Here is a 22,653-nt window from a genome sequence, read left to right as displayed (position 1 = left end):
TGTGTAATAAAATAAACTGTTGAAACATAAAATCAATGACAGTTTCGTTAAAGACAATATTCAAAGAACTTAGTACAACGTAGAATTGGAAACCTTGATGGATAAGTTTTGTAATTAATTACATGTACCCGTAAAACAAATTCAAACGGGAAATTCGCCCATTTTCCAAGTTTGCTTGTACTATATCAATTAATATGTCAGTTTCTTACATGTGGATACTGAGATATATTATTTTTCTTCCATTCTTCGTAAACTTTTTCTATAGTATCTGTCAAAAGAAGATAATATAAATAACAATTATGCACCAATTTTAACAAGCGTTCTATACAAAAATAGAGAAAAAAGAACGAGTTCATAGGACACAAATGCCCCAGCTTGTAAATATGCAAGAGTCCATATACTTATTTAAACTTTCGATCGTAGAAATGAAACGTTTTGTGAGAAAGCACAAAGATATAGTGTGGACAACCGAAATAGATACAGTAATACAGGGACCTAACTGAAGAACAGTAAAAGTGATAGAGTGCTCAAAACAGTTAATTTACCATAAATTAAAGGCCATAACCCAAGAACGGATAAAGTGATGTAATCCAATCAAGAAACTTCATATGTTTTTGGTGGTATTAATCATTGTGTATAAGTTTCATAACATTTGGTGTAAGGAAGGTAAATCATGCTAAAAGCAGTCAAGATTTATTGATAATTTCACCGAAACTTAAATTACAACACGAATAATGCATACTTGAGGAGTCAATAATTCTTCATTTTCAATTTGATGTGCCAAAATACAGTTATTCTAGTATATTAATAGTAATATCATAACTATTTCTATGTGAAATTTGAAGACAGCAAGTGAAGCAGCATATTTTAAAGAGAAAATTCCTTCCGATTTTAGGGGAGTCAAACCGTGAGTAATTAAAACGAAAGTTATATATTTCATTAAAATTAGAACAAGTCGACATTTAGATCTTAAATTATTTCAATAATTTCTTGATAAGGGATAGAAAATTTTCTAAAAAAAGTCAGGAATATGGCCATTGTTATATTATAGTTCGTTTCTGTGTGTGTTACAATTTAACGTTGCGTCGTTTGTTTTCTGATATTTTTGAGTGTAAATTGACATTCCGATAAGACGTGTCACGGTACTTGTCTATCCCAAATTCATGTATTTGGTTTTGATGTTATATTTGTTATTCTCGTGGGATTTTGTCTGATGCTTGGTCCGTTTCTGTGTGTGTTAGTTACATTGTAGTGTTGTGTCGTTGTTCTCCTCTTATATTTATGCGTTTCCCTCAGTTTTAGTTTGTTACCCCGATTTTGTTTTTTGTCCATGGATTTATGAGTTTGAACAGCGGTATACTACTGTTGCCTTTATTTGCAAACTAATATTTTTTTCTTCAAATCATTATTATGTACTAAGATTGTATCCGTTTAAATTCAGAAGCGTGTAAATCGATTAAATGAATATTTATTGTTGTTTCCCTATTTTATATGTTTGTTTTGTTTACACAGTGTTGTCAATATAATGGAATTGTATGCGACTGATATACACGGTATAATCAACCATTTTATACATAAGGAAATGCCTGTACCAAGTCAGGATATGACAGTCGTTTGATATGTTTGAGCATACTGAAAAATAGCTTCTGAATAATAGCTTCACATTCTTTATACCTATTTTGATTTTTAAACTGTTTATCAGGATGGGTATTACATGACGAGCAAAACATGTTTACATGATTCAGTAACAAATGCAGACAGTATCTTTGAATGTGTAATCTCCTACTTAGCTAGGAAGGTCTGCTTTTTTAGCTCACCTGGCCCGAAGGGCCAAGTGAGCTTTTTTGATCACTTGGCGTCCGTCGTCTGTCGTCCGTCGTCGTCGTCGTTAACATTTTACACCTTGAACTTCTCCTAGAGAACCACTAAATGGAATGAAACCAAACATGGCATGAATGTTCCTTATGAGGTGCAGACTAAGTGTTGTTACTTTGTAGCCGATCCATCATCCAAGATGGCCGCCAGCGGGGGACTTAGTTTAACATAGGACTTTATGGGAAATGCATACAAATGACTTCCTTTACAGAACCACTGAATGAATGAAACCAAACATAGCATGAATGTTCCCTATGAGGTGGATGACCATGTGTTGTTACTTTGTAGCCGATCCATCATCCAAGATTGCCGCTAGCGGGGGACTTAGTTTAACAAAGGACCCTATGGGAAATGCATACAAATGACTTCTTTTAGAGAACCACTGAATGAAATGAAACCAAACATAGCATGAATGTTCCCTATGAAGTGATGACCAAGTCTTGTTACTTTGTAGCCGATCCATCATCCAAGATGGCCGCCAGCGGGGGACTTAGTTTAACATAGGACCCTATGGGAAATGCATACAAATGACTTCTTTTAGAGAACCACTATATGGAATGAAACCACACATAGTTTGAATGTTCCCTATGAGGTGATGACTAACTGTTGTTACTTTGTAGCCGATCCATCATCCAAGAAGGGCGCCAGTGGGGGACTTAGTTTAACATAGCACCCAATGGGAAATACATACAAATGTCTTCTTTTAGAGAACCACTGAATTGAATGAAACCAAACATAGCATGAATGTTCCTTATGAGGTGCTAACCAAGTGTTGTTACTTTGTAGCCGATCCGTCATCGACGATGGCCGCCAGCGGGGGACTTAGTTTAACATAGGACCCTATGGGAAATGAATAGAAATGACTTCTTTTAGAGAACCACTGAATGGAATGAAACCAAACATAGTATGAATGTTCCTTATGAGGTGTTAACCAAGTGTTGTTACTTTGTAGCCGATCCGTCATCGACGATGGCCGCCAGCGGGGGACTTAGTTTAACATAGGACCCTATGGGAAATGAATAGAAATGACTTCTTTTAGAGAACCACTGAATGGAATGAAACCAAACATAGTATGAATGTTCCTTATGAGGTGCTGACCAAGTGTTGTTACTTTGTAGCCGATCTAACATCCAAGATGTCCACCAGTGGGTTGACTTTGTTTAACATAGGCCCCAATGGGAAATGCATACAAAAGCCTTCTTCTAGAGAAACACTGAATTGAATGAAACCAAACATAGCACAAATGTTCCTTTCCTAATGAGGTGGTGGCCAAGTGATGTTACTTTGTAGCCAAATTTTATCTTTTTTTATATGATTTCAAAAAATCAAGTAGAGTCAGGTGATCGATACAGGGTCTTCAGAGTTACAAAACTTGTTCAGCACCTCATAAGGAACATTCATGCTATGTTGGGTTTCATTCCATTCAGTAGTTCTCTAAAAGAAGACTTTTGTATGCATTTCCCATAGGGTCCCATGATAAACTAAACCCCCCCCGTTGGCGGCCATCTTGGATGATGGATCGGCTACAAAGTAACAACACTTGGTCAGTATCTCATAAGAAATATTTCTGCTATGTTTGATTTCATTCCATTCAGTGGTTCTATAAATGAAGAGATTTGAATGTATTTCCCATAGGGTCCTATGTAAAACTAAGTGCCCTGCTGGCGGCCATCTTGGATGATGGATCGGCTACAAAGTAACAACACTTGGTCGGCACCTCATAAGGAACAATCATGCTATGTTTGATTTTATTCCATTTAGTGGTTCTCTAAAAGAAGAAACTTGAATATATTTCCCATAGGGTCATATGTTAAACTAAGTCCCCCGCTGGCGGCAATCTTGGATGATGCATCCGCTACAAAGGAACAACACTTGGTCAGTACCTCATAAGGAATATTCATGCCATGTTTGGTTTCATTCGATTTGGTGGTTCTCCAAAAGAAGTCATTTGTATGGATTTCCCATAGGGTCCTATGTTAAACTAAGTCCCCTGCTGGCGGCCATCTTGGATGATGGATCGGCTACAAAGTAACAACACTTGGTCAGCACCTCATAAAGAATATTCATGCTATGTTTGATTTCATTCCATTTAGTGGTTTTCTAAAAGAAGTCATTTGTATGCATTTCCCATAGGGTCCTATGTGAAACTAAGTCCCCCGCTTGCGGCCATCTTGGGTGATGGATCGGCCACAAAGTAACAACACTTGGTCAGCACCTCATAAGGGATAGTCATGCCATGTTTGGTTTCATTCCATTCAGTGGTTCTCTAAGAGAAATCATTTGTATGCATCTCCCTTAGGGGATATGTTAAATTAAGTCCCCCGCTGGCGGCCATCTTGGATGATGGATCGGCTACAAAGTAACAACACTTGTTCAGCACCTCATAAGGAACATTCATGCCATGTTTGGTTTTTATTCCATGCAGTGGTTCTCTAGAAGTTCAAAATGTAAAATGTTAACGACGATGAACGACGGACGCCAAGTGAAGAGAAAACTCACTTGGCCCTTCGGGCCAGGTGAGCTAAAAATTATAGATTTAATTTTTTTTGATAGAATCATATTCAAAACAGTGTAGCTGTGGCCATTGATTGACGAACTTAAATTATCCCATTGACTGGGACAGATTAGGTGAATGTGTGTCTGTAACGACAACTGCTCACTACTTACTTATTGTAGAATTTAAACTGTGGGGTCACCAAAGGTTCTTAACTCCTTTGATATTAAAATATTCGAAAAGTTAATTCGGGCCAGGTGAGCTAAAAATTATAGATTTCATTTTTTTTGATAGAATCATATTCAAAACAGTGTAGCTGTGGCCATTGATTGACGACCTTAAATTATCCCATTGACTGGGACAGATTAGGTGAATGTGTGTCTGTAACGACAACTGCTCACTACTTACTTATTGTAGAATTTAAACTGTGGGGTCACCAAAGGTTCTTAACTCCTTTGATATTAAAATATTCGAAAAGTTAATTAGGGCCAGGTGAGCTAAAAATTATAGATTTCATTTTTTTTGATAGAATCATATTCAAAACAGTGTAGCTGTGGCCATTGATTGACGACCTTAAATTATCCCATTGACTGGGACAGATTAGGTGAATGTGTGTCTGTAACGACAACTGCTCACTACTTACTTATTGTAGAATTTAAACTGTGGGGTCACCAAAGGTTCTTAACTCCTTTGATATTAAAATATTCGAAAAGTTAATTAGGAATAACTCTATGTTTTGATTTATATTATTGATATAAATCAAAACATCGTGTTATTCCTGATTAGTTTTTCTAAGTTCTTCATTTAGGTGTTGAAAACCTTTTGTGACCCCACAGTTTAAGTGTCTTTAACAAGTACATAGTGAGCAGCGGTCTTTACAGACAAACGTTCACATAATCTGCCCCAGTCAATGGGATAATTTAAGGTCGTCAATCAATGGCCACAGCTACACTGTTTTGAATATGATTCTATTCTTAAAAATATATAGGATATATTTTTTTCTGCAAATTACCTGCCTCATCTTCAGTAAATAAACCGTCAAAGTCGAAATGTTCATCTGGAAAGAGACAAACATAACTTCGCGAATAAACATGTATGACATATATCTAAACATAAAACATCATGCTCTCACGTTTACTCATTGTACGTTCTGACAGTGCATGATGTATCATTGTAATCAAGTGATATCTTGTAACATTCAAATTCTCAAACAACATCTCTGCGGCAATTTTAGACTGGAAAATTGCAGATAGTATCTATGGAATATTTGTCTTTGATATTATCAGTTAAATTGTTACTGTCAAACATCATTGGGTATCGTAAGAGGAAAACAGATAGACATTCTGTTCAAACTCCAATAAAACATTATTTACATTGAGAGATGTATTTGTATTATTTATCATGTTGAGTTATATCAATTTTATCAATTAAACTGAATTAAGTCATATCACAATGCATTCAAGATGTGAAGAATTAAATAGATTAAAAAAATAAGTAAATAATTCTTTGAGAGATTTGACAACCGCGTAGGATGATTGTATCTGTCAAGCTCCAAACTGATGCTAAAAAGATATCCTCTTGAATTAAATATCAGTAAATATAGATATTTTCGTCTAAATAAAATGAAATGAAATATATCTGTATAGTTTATTTTTGTTGTGTTGTCTTTCTTTTTTTCTGTTTAAACAACTTACCGAAAGCTCTTTGATATTTGGTATCGGTATCTGAAATAGTTAGTTTTTAATATTTTAAACTTCACTTCCGTTTTAGCAGTGTCTTATAAAAATAGATTACAAAATTCACATATAACGTTAAAACAATTGAGTGAAATTCAGAAAAAATCGAACGGCCCATCCACACTACAATTTAATTGTTATTAAATTGGTCAAGTTTCAACACCAGTTTTGTCCGGCAAGATATACAAGACTTATTTTGACACACGACATTTATGTGATGTGGTGGAAAAACTTGTTAATTGATTTACCTCGCCACCTTATAAATCTTATCAGTTAAAACAAATAAAATTGAGACTGGAAATGTGGAATGTGTCAAAGAGACAATAACCCGACCAAAGAGCTGACAACCAAAAAGAATACTTCTGAACTATTGTATATGGATTTGTTCATATGCTATTTCAATCAACTGTGGACGTTATGCTTTGTTATCTCCGAGCTGATTGTATGGTGATCTATGGTTACAAAATAACAACATTCACCTAAGCACAGGTTCAAGAAAATTTAAATAACAAATGTACAAAGAGTTATAACACTTTGAATGTTTTCTATACATGAAAACTTACACTTCGGAAAGAATTCATCTTTGGCCATAGCCATGAGAACTGATTCAGCGTGAACTTGATTACACTGGAACATTTTATCAGGTATATCTGTTAAGTAATGGCCATCAAGCACCGGTCGAAATGGCACTAAATTAAATGGTGTTTTCTGAAAAATATCTTATTTGTATACATATTATTTTTAAGGAGGAAACATAAAACTGTATTTTTTTTGGACAACGTTGATACCGTCATCTATCATCTAAATCAATTGTATGTATCATCTATCATCTAAATCAATTGTATGTAAATTTATTAAGTACAATTAGAAAGTTCTTGATTATCTTAAAGCAAACATATGTAGTGTTCTAGTGTTTTTTTTGTTTGTTTGTAAATTATTACCTTTTCTGTTAAGTTTTTGTAATATCCCTTTGACGTGGCTCGGTACTTAGACATCTCGTCATTGTATTATGTGCTTAGGTACATTTTTGTATTCTTGTATTCCGTTTTTGTTTATGTGCCTTGTCTATATGCCTTTTTGTTTTTCTTTGTTGACATATTGGTTTGTTTTATATGGTTACGATTATAACACAATGTTGACTGCTGTACCTCTATTTTTTACATTTTAACCAATTATGTATTCTTTTAGGGGCCAGCTGAAGGACACCTACGGGTGCGGGAATTCTCGCTACATTGAAGACCCATTGGTGGCCTTCGGATGTTGTCTGCTCTATGGTCGGGTTGTTGTCGCTTTGACACATTCCCAATTTCCTTTCTCAATTTTATTGTTTTGTTCACACATTGTTGCCAATATACTGGAATTTGATGCGACTGTCATACAAGCGGGGGGTTTAGCTAAGCGTAAAACATTCATCCGGAATATGACTGTTATTATCAATTCGCTTGATGTGTTTGAGCTGTTGATGTTGCCATTTGCTAATGGATCCTCCGTTAAGAATTTATCTCCGAGTTTGGTATTTTTGTTATTTTACTTTTGAACCATTTGTTCCATATGGGATAGTTGAAGTTATTCCTTCTAATGTATAAAGGACACTTTCAAGATCTGCTGTAAAAAGAAAATCTGTCTCACACTGATATACTTCATGAAAGATGTGGCTTTTTAAATATACACATTGTTATTGTAAAAATTAAATTACAAAAATGCTAACTCCGAGGAAAATTTAAAACGAAAAGTCCCTAATCAAATATCAAAATCAAAAGCTCAAACGAATGGATAACAACTGTCATATTCTTTGGTATAGGCATCATTCAAAAGGTGAGAGTTAGTAGTTTGTGTTGGTTGTAGACACCACAACTCCCTTCATAGTTTTGCTGATATAGCAAAAAAAAACCTACACGAACATCCACACTTCATCTAACTTGTATGCATTAACCCAAATTTGCTAGTAGTAGATTATAAAAAAGTAAAACAACGTGATTACCTCTCCCCTTGAAATTAGGAAATGAGTATTGACTGGTTCCGACATGGGGTCCTCAGATTTAAAACTTTCCACCAGATGACTGGATCCTTGTTGACAATCTTCTGCAACTGTTTTGTTTTTCATCGTCGGTATACAATCAGAAACGCCCCAAAAAGCTAAGGGAGACCCACTGTGAACAATTGCATATCTATACAACCCTAGAAGTAGAATAATTAACATTTTATGCAATTTCTTTTTAAGGGGAATGTTTTCTCTTAAAAATCGTGATTTTACATCTTGATGTTAGCCAACGACCAGTTAAAGTTTGATATGTTAGCTGGTAAGTATATTGCGTTACAATTACTTTAACAAAGTACTTTGAAGACGCTAGCCTTCTATAGATATATTTTATTATTGATTTGATACACCCTTAGGTATAACATAGAAACTAAGAAATGTTTGTTAATGTTTCTGCTCAAGTTCACAAGACAGTGACTTGTGAAAATAGTTTGTCCCTTACCTGCAATAAGTATAAATGTGTATGAAATTACGCAGAATTCTTACTGTTGCTATAGTATATTATATCGATGTATGGTCATTTGGATTTCTACTGTCCTCTGTATGAATCTAAGTCATTGGGTTGTGCTGAATGTATAAATACACATTCATATCCAGTTGATATCATTCACTCTTCCTACATTATATTGCCCTTACGAAAACTCTCGAGATAGCATTTTGAAAGACAAAGTATCTCCCAAAATGTTTTCATTCCAACTCGTCCAACACTATTTTCGGGTAAAAAGAAAATCAACCCGCACTAATTTACAAAATGTTTTGACTAAAAAAACAGTTTCATTCTGAAGATCTATTTTGAATTGGAAAAAAGAAGAACAATAGAAAACAATACAATACAATATGAGAACTGTATTGACTCATCAAAATGCCTTCATGAGAGGAGAAACATGACAATGTTTGCATCTTTGAGCGTTCTATTGCAACCATGGAGGGGATATGCCAGCCCTTCTAGAGGGATATGGATCAACTGGGATATTCCAGGAAAATATATATCTAAAATGATTGTTACAGAAACTTAACTAATTTTACACAATTACCTTTTGTTAAATCGGATACAAGATGGAGACCAACATTTCCAGCGCCTGCGCTGTGTCCGTGTATTGTTACTTTTGTTGGATCTCCGTTGAAGAAATGAATGTTTTTCTGTACCCACTCCATCGCCTTTACTTGGTCAAGTAATCCAAGGTTACCTTCAATGCCCTTACTTCTGTCGGCATAGAAACCTGGAATGTACATACTTTTTTTTTAATATCACAAAAGTAATTTGAATTAATAATGTACTGATATTTACAAAACGTCCATGGTGGCGTTTTCATAAAGTCCGATCGTATATAATTAATAAATACAAAACCAGAAAATAACTGGTGAGGGGGATACCCGTGAGTGACGGTGACCCTATCTGTTGAAAAATAAAAGAGGTACATTCTACGAATTACTCCTCAAAATTTGAAAACAGATAAGATCACAACTTATCATTAATATTTACCAGTATATAGATTACTAGTAATATTTACGGAGGCCGGTTAAATTCAAAGTGTATGTTGTTAGCTAACTTGTATCACGACTTAGTTACTCGTTCTAACGACAAAGAAAAATCGTCTTACATAATTGAGTAGATTATGACTATCAAACAAGAGGCAAATAAAGAGGTCGGGCCAGGGTACCCATGTCCCCTTTTGTGGGAAAACAATTCGTTGATTATATAGGGAATCACTGAGTCATGATTAAAAACGGCCCCTCTCTTAGGTAGTAAGTGCTCCCCCTTATGTAAATGTCTGGATTCACCACTGAAAACAACAAGCAATCGCCTTGTTAACGTATTTGCTGGTAAGTTTAATTATGCAGGGGAGAAACCTATCTCCCACATGAAAATAAATTAACGCAGTATTACAATCGCAAATAAAACTTGGTCTCCTTTTCTCGTAATAGAATTACCGTTTATTGGCATTTATAACGTATTTTTATCTAATTTGTTGTGAACAGTGATATGTGTATTTGGAACAGTGTTTACTCCAAAACTTTATATCTATAGCAAGGTAAATATATTCAAGAAAAACCAGATTAGATAAAAATGTAATTATAAAATTTAACGAATTGCGTAAGAACGTAAAAACATTTTGAAAGATAAGTTATCTAAGTTGTTAAAATGTCATTTAATCTTTCCATTTTAAAAACAAAAAAGTAAAAGGATTGAATTACTAACAATCTTTCACCTTTTTCTGTAAATCCCAAAGAAGGATGATTTTTATCCGAGCTTATCTTATTTTTCGTCTTCAAAGATAGGAAACATTTACAGCCTATGGAAAACGCGTATCGATAAAAACTTTTCTTATATCACATAGCGATATTGTCTAATATCAATTGTAAATATGCAGACATTCCATGCGGAAAATGTTGTTTTCGGCAACGAAAAATTAAGAAAATACTAACTTTAAAACTTATTGTTCAAATATAAACAACAATTGAGTCTTAATATACATTCAGAAGTTAGTTAGAGGCTAAAGTTTATGTTCTTGTAAAATTTAAAGTGCTGTGTTTTTCTTATATACATAAATAAACAAATGCTATTAGTTCTTATATCAATGCGATACTTTTAAAATATCATAGCGGTGTTTTGTTACATCAATATTAGTACTTATTAGTATTAATATTAGACTGCTGTACCCATATTTTGACAATTTTACCTATTATGTCTGTTTTGTTCACGCATCGTTGTAAATATGACAGAATTTGATGAGACTGTCATACACGTGAGAGGTTAAGCGCTATAAAAATAGGTTCAATCCACCATTTTCAAAATTTAAAAATGCCAGTACCGAGTCAGAAATATGACAGTTGTTATCCATTCGTTTGGTGTGTTTTATCATTTGATTTTACCATTTGATAAGGGACTTTCTGTTTTGAATTTTCCTCGGAGTTCAGTATTTTTGTGATTTTACTTCTTAGTAGTATTGTATGTAAATAAGCAGTTTTAAGACCATTGCTTAAATTCAAATTGTTTTTGGTGACATCTTACAAATTTCTCAATTGGTTTTAGAAGCAACAATTCCTGTTTGAATGGTTATTAACACTAGTAATGTTTTTGTTCCTATATAGCGTGGTATTCGCTGTGAGCCAAGGCTCCGTGTTTAAGGCCCTACTTTGATCTATAAATGTTTACTTTAAACAAATTATTACTTTGATGGAAAGTTGTCTCATTCCAACTCATGCACCATCTTCTGATATCTATAAATCTTTAAAATTTCCCCTTATAAATAACTGCTTTCCAGTCCTCCAACTGAACGATCTAAATTTATAAATATAGAAAAGATATATACACATTTCTAACGTCAAAATACATTTACATCTTATTTTTTTGTGTTCTAAACATTTTTGTTAGTACTCATTGAAGAAATGAATTTATAACCAGCTATACGGATTGTTATTTTGCACTAAGAAATGTTCGCGTATTATACGATCGATCACTAGTCAAAAACGAAAGTCAAATCTCTGTGACAACAATACATCGGAATGCCCTCACGGTCATCGCGATGTAAAAGAGCGTCCGCGCGGCGAGCTGATTATGTTCATATATATATCGAAAGTCTTTGATATCCAAAAAAGAACTGTTTTCCTTCTCAATATTTTTATTCTATGTTAATAATAAATACATTTTCTGTTTGGCAAGATTTTTGATTTTCGTTGTATCTGAAGTTGTCCACTATATGGGTCTGAGGCTACTCAGTTGGTATCTTCAAAGTTCGGGACATCAGCATTTGTACATTTTAATTTGTTTGGATTATTTATTTTACCATTTGGATATTCATTGTAATTTGGAGCTGTATTGGATTGGATTGTTTGAATGAATGTTTCTTCTAAGTGATGATATTTTTTTGTCTATTTCGATATTACCAAGGTGGATAGTCTATAGAAGTGTGACCAGTATATTAGAATCTAGTAGGTCGGTAGACTATTTGCAACGGCATTTAAATTCCGCCATTGCATCATCACTTCTAATAGAATTAGTCGGTTAAACCATGTGATTGAAACCAATAGACTGAACAGGTTGTTAACACTTTCAACTATCAATATGGTCAAGCAACATTTTCGAAATGATAAGTTGATGTAAGCGTTAACTTTGTTACAGTTACGAAATTTTAGTGATATTGATCCTAAAACATTAAACTGGTCATGATCTAAGTTTGTGAATTATGTTCGCAGTTTTCTTGACATGCATTGTGACGTGTCATCGTATTCATTTTATATTAGAAAACTATAGTAGTTATATTGCAAAAGTATCGCATTCATAAATTTTTGATATTAAAAAATCATCGCTATGATATAAACAAATATCGCATTGATATAATAAAATATAGCAGTATCTTTGACTTAAAGGTGATTTTAGCTTTGCAAACAATTAAATTCATCTCAATTGCATTCCACTGAATTTGCTACATGATATTTATAGAATGTGTACATCTACAGATGATAAATCGTGCGTTTATGTTTCATTTATTCAATAATTAAATTTTCTTGTTTAAATACACCTTGCTTGTTATTACATAAAATAATTCATGGAAATTATACACCAGACGTATGTCGTGTCAAATGTCACCCTGATTTAATAAAAGAGTCATTACTTTATACCGAGAAATCGACCTTTCTTCGTACAAATGCTAACATTCTGAAATTTCTCACAATGCAACTCGTTGATATGAGACAATATCGCTCGTTGATATAAGAAATTTTTTTATCGAATCGCTTCTTCTATAGACTGATTGATGTTTTTTCCAAACGTTTCGATACGTCTACCTTACCTGTTTAAAAAACTTTGAATTTTTCGGTCGAAAAACTAAGGATTTTCTTATCCCAGGAATAGATTACCTTAGCCGTATTTGGCACAACTTTTTGGAAATTAAGATCCTCAATGCTTTTCAACTTTGTACATAATTATAATTATTTTGATATGAGCGTCACTGATGAGTCTTATGTAGACGAAACGCGCGTCTGGCGTACTAAATTATAATCCTGGTACCTTTGATAACCTTAAATAAGAACTATAATAATTCTTTCATTATCCTTGGGTTTACAGGCATTTAATGATACACGATAAGATCCATTTTTTGAGGGCTTTTCAGATGTATGAATATATTGAAAGGGCCACAAGATGAATCAACATATAGGCAGCTAAAAAACGAATCGATACATAGAAAGGCACGTAACCAAAAGTATATCCAAGACGTGTGATGATTCTTAAACAAATATGCATCAATACATACTGAAGCTTTATAAGCTAAGAAGTATCCGCGGGTACAAGGTCATAAAGGTTTTTACTTATGGTCGACTATAAAAGTAAACACATAAATATATTGGTAGCTTAACAAAAGAAATGGTCTTTTTTTTTTTTAGAGAAGGTAAAGATTGCCAAGGTGGTATATTTGATTTGGTTACATCAGTTTCCATGGGCTTTAAAAGTTAAATATATGTGCATAGATAGTGACTTATATACGTGTGTATATATAGTAAGGAGCTTCGATATATTGGTAAGATTTGAAATTAAAGACAAATGTTCACTAAATCCCCGATCACAACAGATCGTACGATTTTTTGTCGTGGAAGATCTATTAAACAGTTGTCGTGGCACTGTCGTGCAAAATGTCAAAAAAATATTTCGAGTGGTCACACCAGCTACGACATGACCATGATGATTCCACGATGGGTACACGACAGAAAAAAATAGTGTAATTGTACTGTCGTGGGCTTGTCTCCAGTCGGTCATGAGCAGTCGTACGACAATCCAGAGTTGTTGTTTTGCCATTTTTCAGGTTTTTATGTCATGGGATGCGTGTGTTACTGTCGTGTCACTGTCGTGGCTCTGTCGTACGACTGTCGCACAACAGTCGTGGGTCATTCGCCCGATGTATTGTCGTTGAAGATCTATAAAATAGTTGTCGTGGCGCTGTCGAGCAAAATGTAAAAAAATATTTCGAGTGGTCACATCAGCTATGACATGTCCACGATGGTTCCACGATGGGTACAAGACAGAAAAAAAGAATTGTAATTGTACTGTCGTGGATTTGTTGCAAGTCGGTCATGTGACAGTCGTGTGAATGTCGTGCGACAGTCATGCGATAATCGTACGACAGTCGTGAGTTGTTTGGGGCTATTTTTCAGGTTTTCATTTCAATGGATGTTCGTGTTACTGTCGTGTCACTGTCGTGTCACTGTCGTGTCACTGTCGTGTCACTGTCGTGTCACTGTCGTGTCACTGTCGTGTCACTGTCGTGTCACTGTCGTGTCACTGTCGTGTCACTGTCGTGTCACTGTCGTGTCACTGTCGTGTCACTGTCGTGTCACTGTCGTGTCAATGTCGTGTCACTGTCGTGTCAATGTCGTGTCACTGTCGTGTCACTGTCGTGTCACTGTCGTGTCACTGTCGTGTCACTGTCGTACGACTGTCGTGCTACTGTGATACGACTCTCAACAAAAGCTCTTGAAACATGCCAGGCTCCATCCGCATGAATCCAACGAAATCACCGGCAGATTCCCGCTCCAACTCTTACATCAATGTAAGTATACTACCCAAACATCAGGAGTCGTTTGATCCATGGTCTAACCCACCATCGTCGGGCGTTTCGCTGTTTCCTATACTGTTCAACGTTAACAGGACCATATTTTACTCATGTGGTAGTCCGCCAATGCGCCTATTCAACAGGGCCAAGCATAATCGTTCCGATGAAATAGCCATCCTTTTTAAACGGTAGACGGTATGCTTTCCAAACATTCATTCCCACCGAATTGTATTCTTCTAAATACAACGAAAATATGTTGTACAACGAACGTACCACTGTCGTACGACAGACAATCAATGTTGTGCAATCATCGTACGAAATTTGGTATTCGTGAGACAATCGTGCGACTGTATCATGAGTGTCTTGTGACAGTCGTGAGATTGTCGTACGACAGCCGTGCGACGATTGTTTGATTAAATGCACTATATTGATACCCACGACAAGATGTTTATCGCACGACAGTCGCACGACGATTGTTAGACACTTTCACGACAGCCACAAGACAGTGACACGATTATTTTATCTTTATAAATTAAAGCTACACTTTGATATGATAAAATTTAATAATTCACCGTACCAAAATACAAAATATCTGGGCTATGAGATATACCCTTTTAATGAGTCATAACAACAAATCAGGTGTGTCTAATAGTTACATTTTTTAATACATAAAAACAAGAAGCGCTTGACGACAGACTTTACAAGTGGATCTTAATAATGCATATCTTTAAAATTAAGTGCATTGTCTAGGGTTATTCTTCTTCCATCTGTGAAGATTAAGTATTTAATTTGATTGTTTTTAACTTTGTTTTTTTTACTTTTTTACTTTGGGAAATTCATCCTCACAACCAATCAGACAATATGTTTTTTTCAAGAAAAAAAAGCGTTAAAGCTGGGATCACACATTCACGATTTTTACTGCCGTCCTGGACAGGACCATTCCCGATTAAAATTTTTGAAAGTCTGATCAAGATCCTGTGAATCGTGGATGAAAATTCAAACTTTAATTAAAATTTGTAAAACAAATTATTTAATCACGACAATAATCAGATATTGTTCAGGAAGCGTCGATATCAACCGTTTCCAAGCGAATTTATTCCGTTCTCAATCCGCTTCTAATCTTTCGCCTGGTAAAATTCGACCGAGTCTGTCACGACTGCGTCCCGATTCTACCGAATGTAATCCGACAGAGATCAGAGAGTGACCAGACAGGGAACCGGGTACACGACAACTCGTACTTTCGGCAAGTCGTACTCAACCAACTCGTACCCTATTTTTGCCAACTCGTAACCATGTTTTATTTGATATTATTTATCAAGTTTATATGCATAGTTATTGTAACTTTCTTTCGTATATCATTATATAGCAAAATACAAATAAAAAAACAACTTTCATTGTTAATAAAATTCAATCATAATTGTTTTAAATAAGCTTATAAAATGCTAATCGTTATAATCATTAGTATTCCTTAGAATTGATTGTTTGAAATTGTTTGCACGGCAATTTATTTGATATGCACATTAAAATAATTATGAGTACACAATATGCTAATCAGTGGTCATTAGTGGATAACATACCTACAAAAATAGAATGGATTTGTTAAAAGTAGAATAAACAGAGAGAAGTAAATGAAAACAAAAAACCGGTATAAGTGCGGCACTATGATCATCAAAGGCCGTTGAGTTATACTTAAACAATCACCATCCTCACCGAAAAGAAAATGCATGGCTTAAACGTTGTAAAAACCAAGCTTAGAGAAAAAATATATAAACTATGGTGAAATGTATGATCATCTTCAATTGCAATCATGGTTCGTCCACGTTGTAATGTATGCAAAACGATATATAAATTGTGTATCTCAATAATATTTTCCCCTAATCCTGTTATTTGGTCCATGTTTGGGGCCAATAAGAGTACTTGGCTTAATTTTTATTTTAACTTTTATCATAATTGAGGTCAATACGTATATAAATGATAGTAGTATTGTGATGAAATATACATTTTAAAATATAGTGCAAACGTACATGCAGAAAGATTAGATCAGGTGTGAAGTTGTTTTGATAACGGTTAAATAATTAATGGCACGCTTCGTGTGTGAATAAGGGCCGATTAACTGGTAATCGACATACTTCAGGTGTGAAGCAATGATCAATCAATTAATCACCGGCACGCGAACTGCAATAAATATCTACTGATATAAACGTAGAAAACTTATATTATAATGCTAAAAAAATATTGGGTACGACTTAGTAGAAGTACGAGTTGGTAGAAGTACGAGTTGCCGAAAGTACGAGTTGGCTGAGTACGAGTTGCCGAAAGTACGAGTTGACATGTATCCCAGGGAACCGACGCTGACGGAAGTTATCCGTTCGAAAACTGTTGGCATACTCGGGATGATCAGGTACTGTCGGTCCGCTCTATCGTATTGCAAACGGCTTTGTCTGGTCTTAGTCGTATTGTATTCTGTAATTGTCGGGACTCTGATGTGGGTATCATTAACGAATTTCATATTAATAACGGGACTGTTCCGGGACGGTTTCGGCAAAAACGGTTCGCAATCGACAAGATCTGGATGCAATCTGGATTCAATCGGCATAAAAACAGCAATGAAAAATTTCTCCAGATCATTCCCGTTCCACAGGACACCGTCAAGAATACACAGAACATTGTTAGGATTTTGATCCGATACAGCAGAATCTATAACGACATAGGCACGATTGTAATCCGACTAGAAAAAAATCGGCTGAGTTTCCCCGAATGTTACGGGACGCACCTTACTGTCGGGGTGCTTCGCCGAACTATAATTGTGACCCTTCCCGACCCGTAGGAATCTGTTACGAACTTAAATGACTGCGTTCAGACAATGATAGGACATTCCAGATAATAGTAATCCGACTTTTTCACTTTTCGTGTCGTATCGCTGTCTGATCTCAAACGGGAGCAATAATCGGCAATATGTCAACCCCGCATTAAAGTTGTCACATGATGCTTGATACCTAGTAGTTACATTTGTCTTTAAAAATACAACTTTCTCGCAAAAAGGCCGTAAGGTATATTATGTGCTATGTAGGGATAAATTGACAGCGTGTCATCCCTACAATGGCTTCTATTTTCGTAAATGAAAAAAAAACCCAGTTAAACTGTAAATTCAGAAATTATTGCGTGCATTTACTACAATGTACATGTATTACCAATTTGTCATTTTAGACTTACATGTAAATGTGATTTTAATTTTTAAGATTATGAGAAAAATCCCAATTAATTCATATATAATATTTCCAATTGCAAGTTTTAGTTGAATTATTGCGTGTACACTCTGTCGCATTTGTCGCAATAATAATCACTTCGCATTGATTTTGTAGTAGTTGGGATAATGGGAAGATAATTTTAACGAGGTAGAAACCTTACTGTAAGGTATATCAAATTTTAGTAGCTACATAATCTCTGAAGAAAGGCGGATGTTTCGTGTATATACGAGTCATCGGTAGTGTTGGAATAAAGGAAGTTTGATGGAATCAAATACACTAAATACCGAAAATTCAGATAAAAATGTACCAAATCTGGCAATGGCTATATGTTCATTGTTTTGAGAAACATAGAGTTTTTAATAATTTAAAACAATACTATGCCATATTTGGCTTTTCCATTGTGTTTAAAATATGCAAATATCACAATAAAGTTTACTACTGTAGGTTCATGTGGCTCAGCTATTACTTCTCTATGTAGTGATTTGTTGACTTTTGTGTCTTGTTATTGATTTTCGTTTTTAGCCTTGCGTAGAAAGTTTCTCTTCGACTGATACATTTTTGAATTACTCTTGTTTGTATCTTTCTCCTCATTTTAAAGATTGAAACATTTCCTTGTATCTATATGTACTTACCTAGTACACCTAGCCTGTAGTTGAAGTTGACCACCACCATCTTGCCATATGCCGATAATATATCTCCATCAAACATTGCACCCATCCCCACTCTGTTTGAACCGCCATGTATGTAAAGCAAGACAGGCAAAGACTCTTCCTTCACCTGCAAAAGTTTAAAAAAAATCTTTATATAGATTCTAAATATGTTTATGTACTCGGGTTTTCTGCCCTCTCTTTAAAAATAACCTTGATTTTTTTCCTTCTCTCAGGTCCTTTTGATTGTTTTAAGTAACAACTTTTGTGGATACCTATTACAAACCGGTCAAGTTCTTTAAATGGTTTAGGTCCTTTATTTCCATATTAGTTCATATATTATAAAAACCTTATATTTGGTAATCTTTTTTTCAGTCTTTTAAAATAGACTAGGATACTTGTACAAGAAGTGCGTTATTATGTGAGACTAATTTCTATGAGGTAAGCTATGAATAATAAAAGTAACTGAAAAAGGTACTTGAAACTTGGTACTTGAATTAAAAACCATACCAGTCTATACCCAGTCAAATCAATTATGAAGTTGAGGAGAATAAAACAAATGCGATAATATTCATCTTTAGTAAATCGATTTAAAAGATACAAATCGAGGTAGAAAACATAAACTGAGATAATCGCGTCAACTACAAAAGGAGCGACGCCGTATGCATCGACACAGTGAATAGTTATCAAAGGTACCAGGATTATAATTTAGTACGCCAGACGCTCGTTTTGTCTACACTAGACTCATCAGTGACGCTCATATCAAAATATTTATAAAGCCAAACAAGTACAAAGTTGAAGAGCATCATCGAGACAAGCTTATATAATTTACACCAGTCGAGTGTTTCGTCTACAAAAGGTTCATCAACATCGCTAGAATAAAACAAATGTTTATCCTGTAATGCATGCATCACCCGTAATGCGAATTCACGCTTAGTCCAAATATCACATTCGAAAATCGGACACCATTTCAGATCAGACGACTGTTTACTGTATCTAAAGATAAAGGACCGCAAAAGGGAGTTGATTCACTGAGTTCTTCCTCATAACTCTGTAGGAAAAGTTTTTGCGTAAAGTGCATACCATTGCAAGTGAATTCAATATAATAGGTTTCTTACATTTTGTATGGTGGGGATGATGGGTTGAGCGCAATCTTTTTTTTATGAGTATTTTGTTTTCTTCTGTCGAGCTTATATTCAAGAAAAAAAAATTTCTCCTCCTTTTGGTGGTATTATATGTCTACCTCTCTAACGTACCGAAATTCCTATATCGTACGAAAATTCAATTAAACATGTGTCGTTGCGTGCAGAGTAATTGTCTATAATCTAAATCGGTATATACATTGAGCCGAAAAATAAAGATTCCACGAAACTAGTCTTACGTATAATTCTTATGTAGTTTTCGTTAATTTGCAAGAAAGCTCTAATATGAGCAGATACGTGCATGATGTATTACCGGAGATATTTGAACGCCGCGCGATTGAGTAGAGGGTATGATACTGCTGAGAATTGTGAATTTGACAATTGGAATAATGGGAAAACATCACGTTGGTCTTAGTTTCTAGTTTGGTATCATAAAGCTGTGTCAATATTGAGGAAAAATTTAGTTACGATGTAGACCTTCTACTTTGTGTAATATTCTTTATATTAGATTCACTGGGATATAATAATAAAAATAAACTTCGAAGGCATGGGTTCATCAACTAGGAACTATTGATTTAATTGCTTCCTTGTTAGCAGCAACCATCTATTAATGAAAATCATGATAGGAAATGAAAACAAAAAAGGGAATGAAAAAAAAAAAGAGAATGAAAAAAAAAAAAATTTCACAACCAGAAATGACCACAACACCTTTCTGTACGTAATCTGAGAACATTAGAATAAGCTGTGTTGGTAAATAACCACCAGGACTCCAAACTTTATTGATAGCAACCTTTCAAGACATTCAATATCATATCATTGAGTACTTAAGGAGCCTTTTAACCAAAAAATAACATAAAATAAATGGCCATATCTATCTTAGGTCAACTTGAAACCTCACTTTCTTTATAATTTAAAACTATAACAATGAAACATATAGCAAAGGTATGTTATATGGTTTCAGTGTCAAAGCACTGACTTGTAACAGATGATAACCTTGCATACTGGGAGACCACTTACAACGATATTTAATTAGGCATAAATATTAAAATACACGAAGCAGCTTGATGACCTGAGTATTGGAAAACCAAGAATAAATAAAACCTTGAAAACTTCAGGTTATCTCAGTTATTTCAGCTACTCTTATAGGACAATACAAAATCAATAACAAAGTAATTGACACCGTTATCAGGTAGGAATATTCTTTACTTTAGTTTAGGACGGTAGGAAATTATGATGAGTTTCCACTTTCAACCCTTTTATACGTCCATTCTTTACAATGATTATATTGGCTCATGAACTAAAAAATTAAGTTTGCAACTAAAAAGGAAAAAAATGGTCGAATCAAAGATTATTAAAAAAAAATTTCCCTATATATGAGATCAAAATTTCTTAAATTAACACAAATACTAAATGCTTTCATAGAAGATTGTCTTCAATAATGCTTCAAACGTGGCTTATATATATATAAATCCGTTTGGTCTTTGCAATTGTAATAACCAATTGATCGTTTTTCTCTTCCAACTTTAACAAAAATATTTTCGAAGAATCGTTGTATTCAGAGACAGAGTTGGCTTAACCTTTCAGATAATTAAATGTTGAATATTTATGCACTGTTTGTATGAATTTTTCTGCTTTCCCGAAATATGCGCATAATGTATTTTTTTAAGATCACAAAATACAAATTAATACATGATTTGCGTATATATAAAGCCACACTGCTATTGTTTTCATTCAGGCTTCAAAGTATAACCAATTCCATTTTTAAAGAAGTAAATTTCAGTTGTTTAATAAAATAAACTACATACATGTAAGCTACAATGTATCAACGATATAGTTTTGTTTACATAAGATAAGTTTCTAATAAATCCATCACAAAATTTGAGCATTTTTATTCATTTGAACACCGCCAAACTGAATATCTAAAAGTATTTAACACATCAATTTAGGCAAATGATTACAATTCACTTTAAAGACACAATTTATAAAGTAGCTAACTCTTGTTGAAATGGTTGGCTGGCTTTAAAGAACCATTCCTGTTTTTCCGTGAATTCGTCGTCGTCTGTTGCCTCAGGTCCTGGTGTCAAATCCTCTGCAAAGTAGCTACTCTGCAATCGAACAGATTTAAAGTTCTGTAAGAACTCTAATCGTTTAGGTGCGGTCATTTGATCATAGAATTTCCAAAATGAAGCCGGTTTAACTGACACTCCAGATACTGGACGTTTTCGAACAACAACACATTCCCCACCATTATTCGTCGTCTTCATTCTTGCAGGAATCTTCTCACCGATTTGAAAATCTTTTCGAATTGTAAATTTACCAATTACCTGCAGTTCCTTTACAACCCATAACGATCGGTTATTCATTGAAGCCCATCGTTTGACCGTTTTAGTACCTTTCTTTAATTCTGTTTGACTGACAGTCATATCTTGTATAAAGTCATCGATATTTATGTTTCCGGAAACAACTCTGTCTAAAATAGATCCAATATTTGCTCCTTGATATTTCCCCTTTTCCGAAAATATATTAGAAATTGAATCTTGTGGAAAGTAAATTTCAGCTGGCAGAAGTGCTACAATATTTGACATGATCTCTTCCGTCTTCTATATTTCAAAACGAAAGTGGAAATCCAATATTATGAATATATTCAAATTTAGACACCTTTACTGGATATTATCACTTAATAAATGTCTCTTCCGTCTTCTATATATCAAAACGAAAGTGGAAATCCAATATTATGAATATATTCAAATTTAGACACCTTTACCGGATATTATCACTTAATAAATAACATGTATTTAAAACAGGATGTAAAACATATAAAACATGGTCACATGTATCCTATATGTAAACGATTTTATCCAGATTGTCGCTAGTCATTTTAACGTGAAATAGGTATGAAGTTGGGTAATTTGACTGGAACCTGTA

General features: G+C 34.4%; 1 protein-coding gene across 1 annotated transcript in view; it reads right to left on the bottom strand.

Moving 5' to 3' along the window:
- The window catches only part of LOC139500092 (cholinesterase-like), a 32,636-nt gene that overhangs the window by 5,892 nt on the left and 4,091 nt on the right, over window positions 1-22,653 (bottom strand). The window contains exons 3-9 of the mRNA XM_071288832.1: window positions 18,572-18,716; window positions 9,178-9,363; window positions 8,087-8,283; window positions 6,669-6,813; window positions 6,064-6,093; window positions 5,382-5,426; window positions 210-268 (exon numbers count right to left, since the gene is read on the bottom strand). Coding sequence (XP_071144933.1) covers window positions 210-268; window positions 5,382-5,426; window positions 6,064-6,093; window positions 6,669-6,813; window positions 8,087-8,283; window positions 9,178-9,363; window positions 18,572-18,716 — 807 coding nt within the window. The remainder of the gene's footprint in view (window positions 1-209; window positions 269-5,381; window positions 5,427-6,063; window positions 6,094-6,668; window positions 6,814-8,086; window positions 8,284-9,177; window positions 9,364-18,571; window positions 18,717-22,653) is intronic.

Source organism: Mytilus edulis, chromosome 1 (assembly GCF_963676685.1).
Source record: "Mytilus edulis chromosome 1, xbMytEdul2.2, whole genome shotgun sequence".
Classification (NCBI taxonomy): Eukaryota; Metazoa; Mollusca; class Bivalvia; order Mytilida; family Mytilidae; genus Mytilus; species Mytilus edulis.
This window is presented reverse-complemented; position numbering and strand designations above follow the sequence as displayed.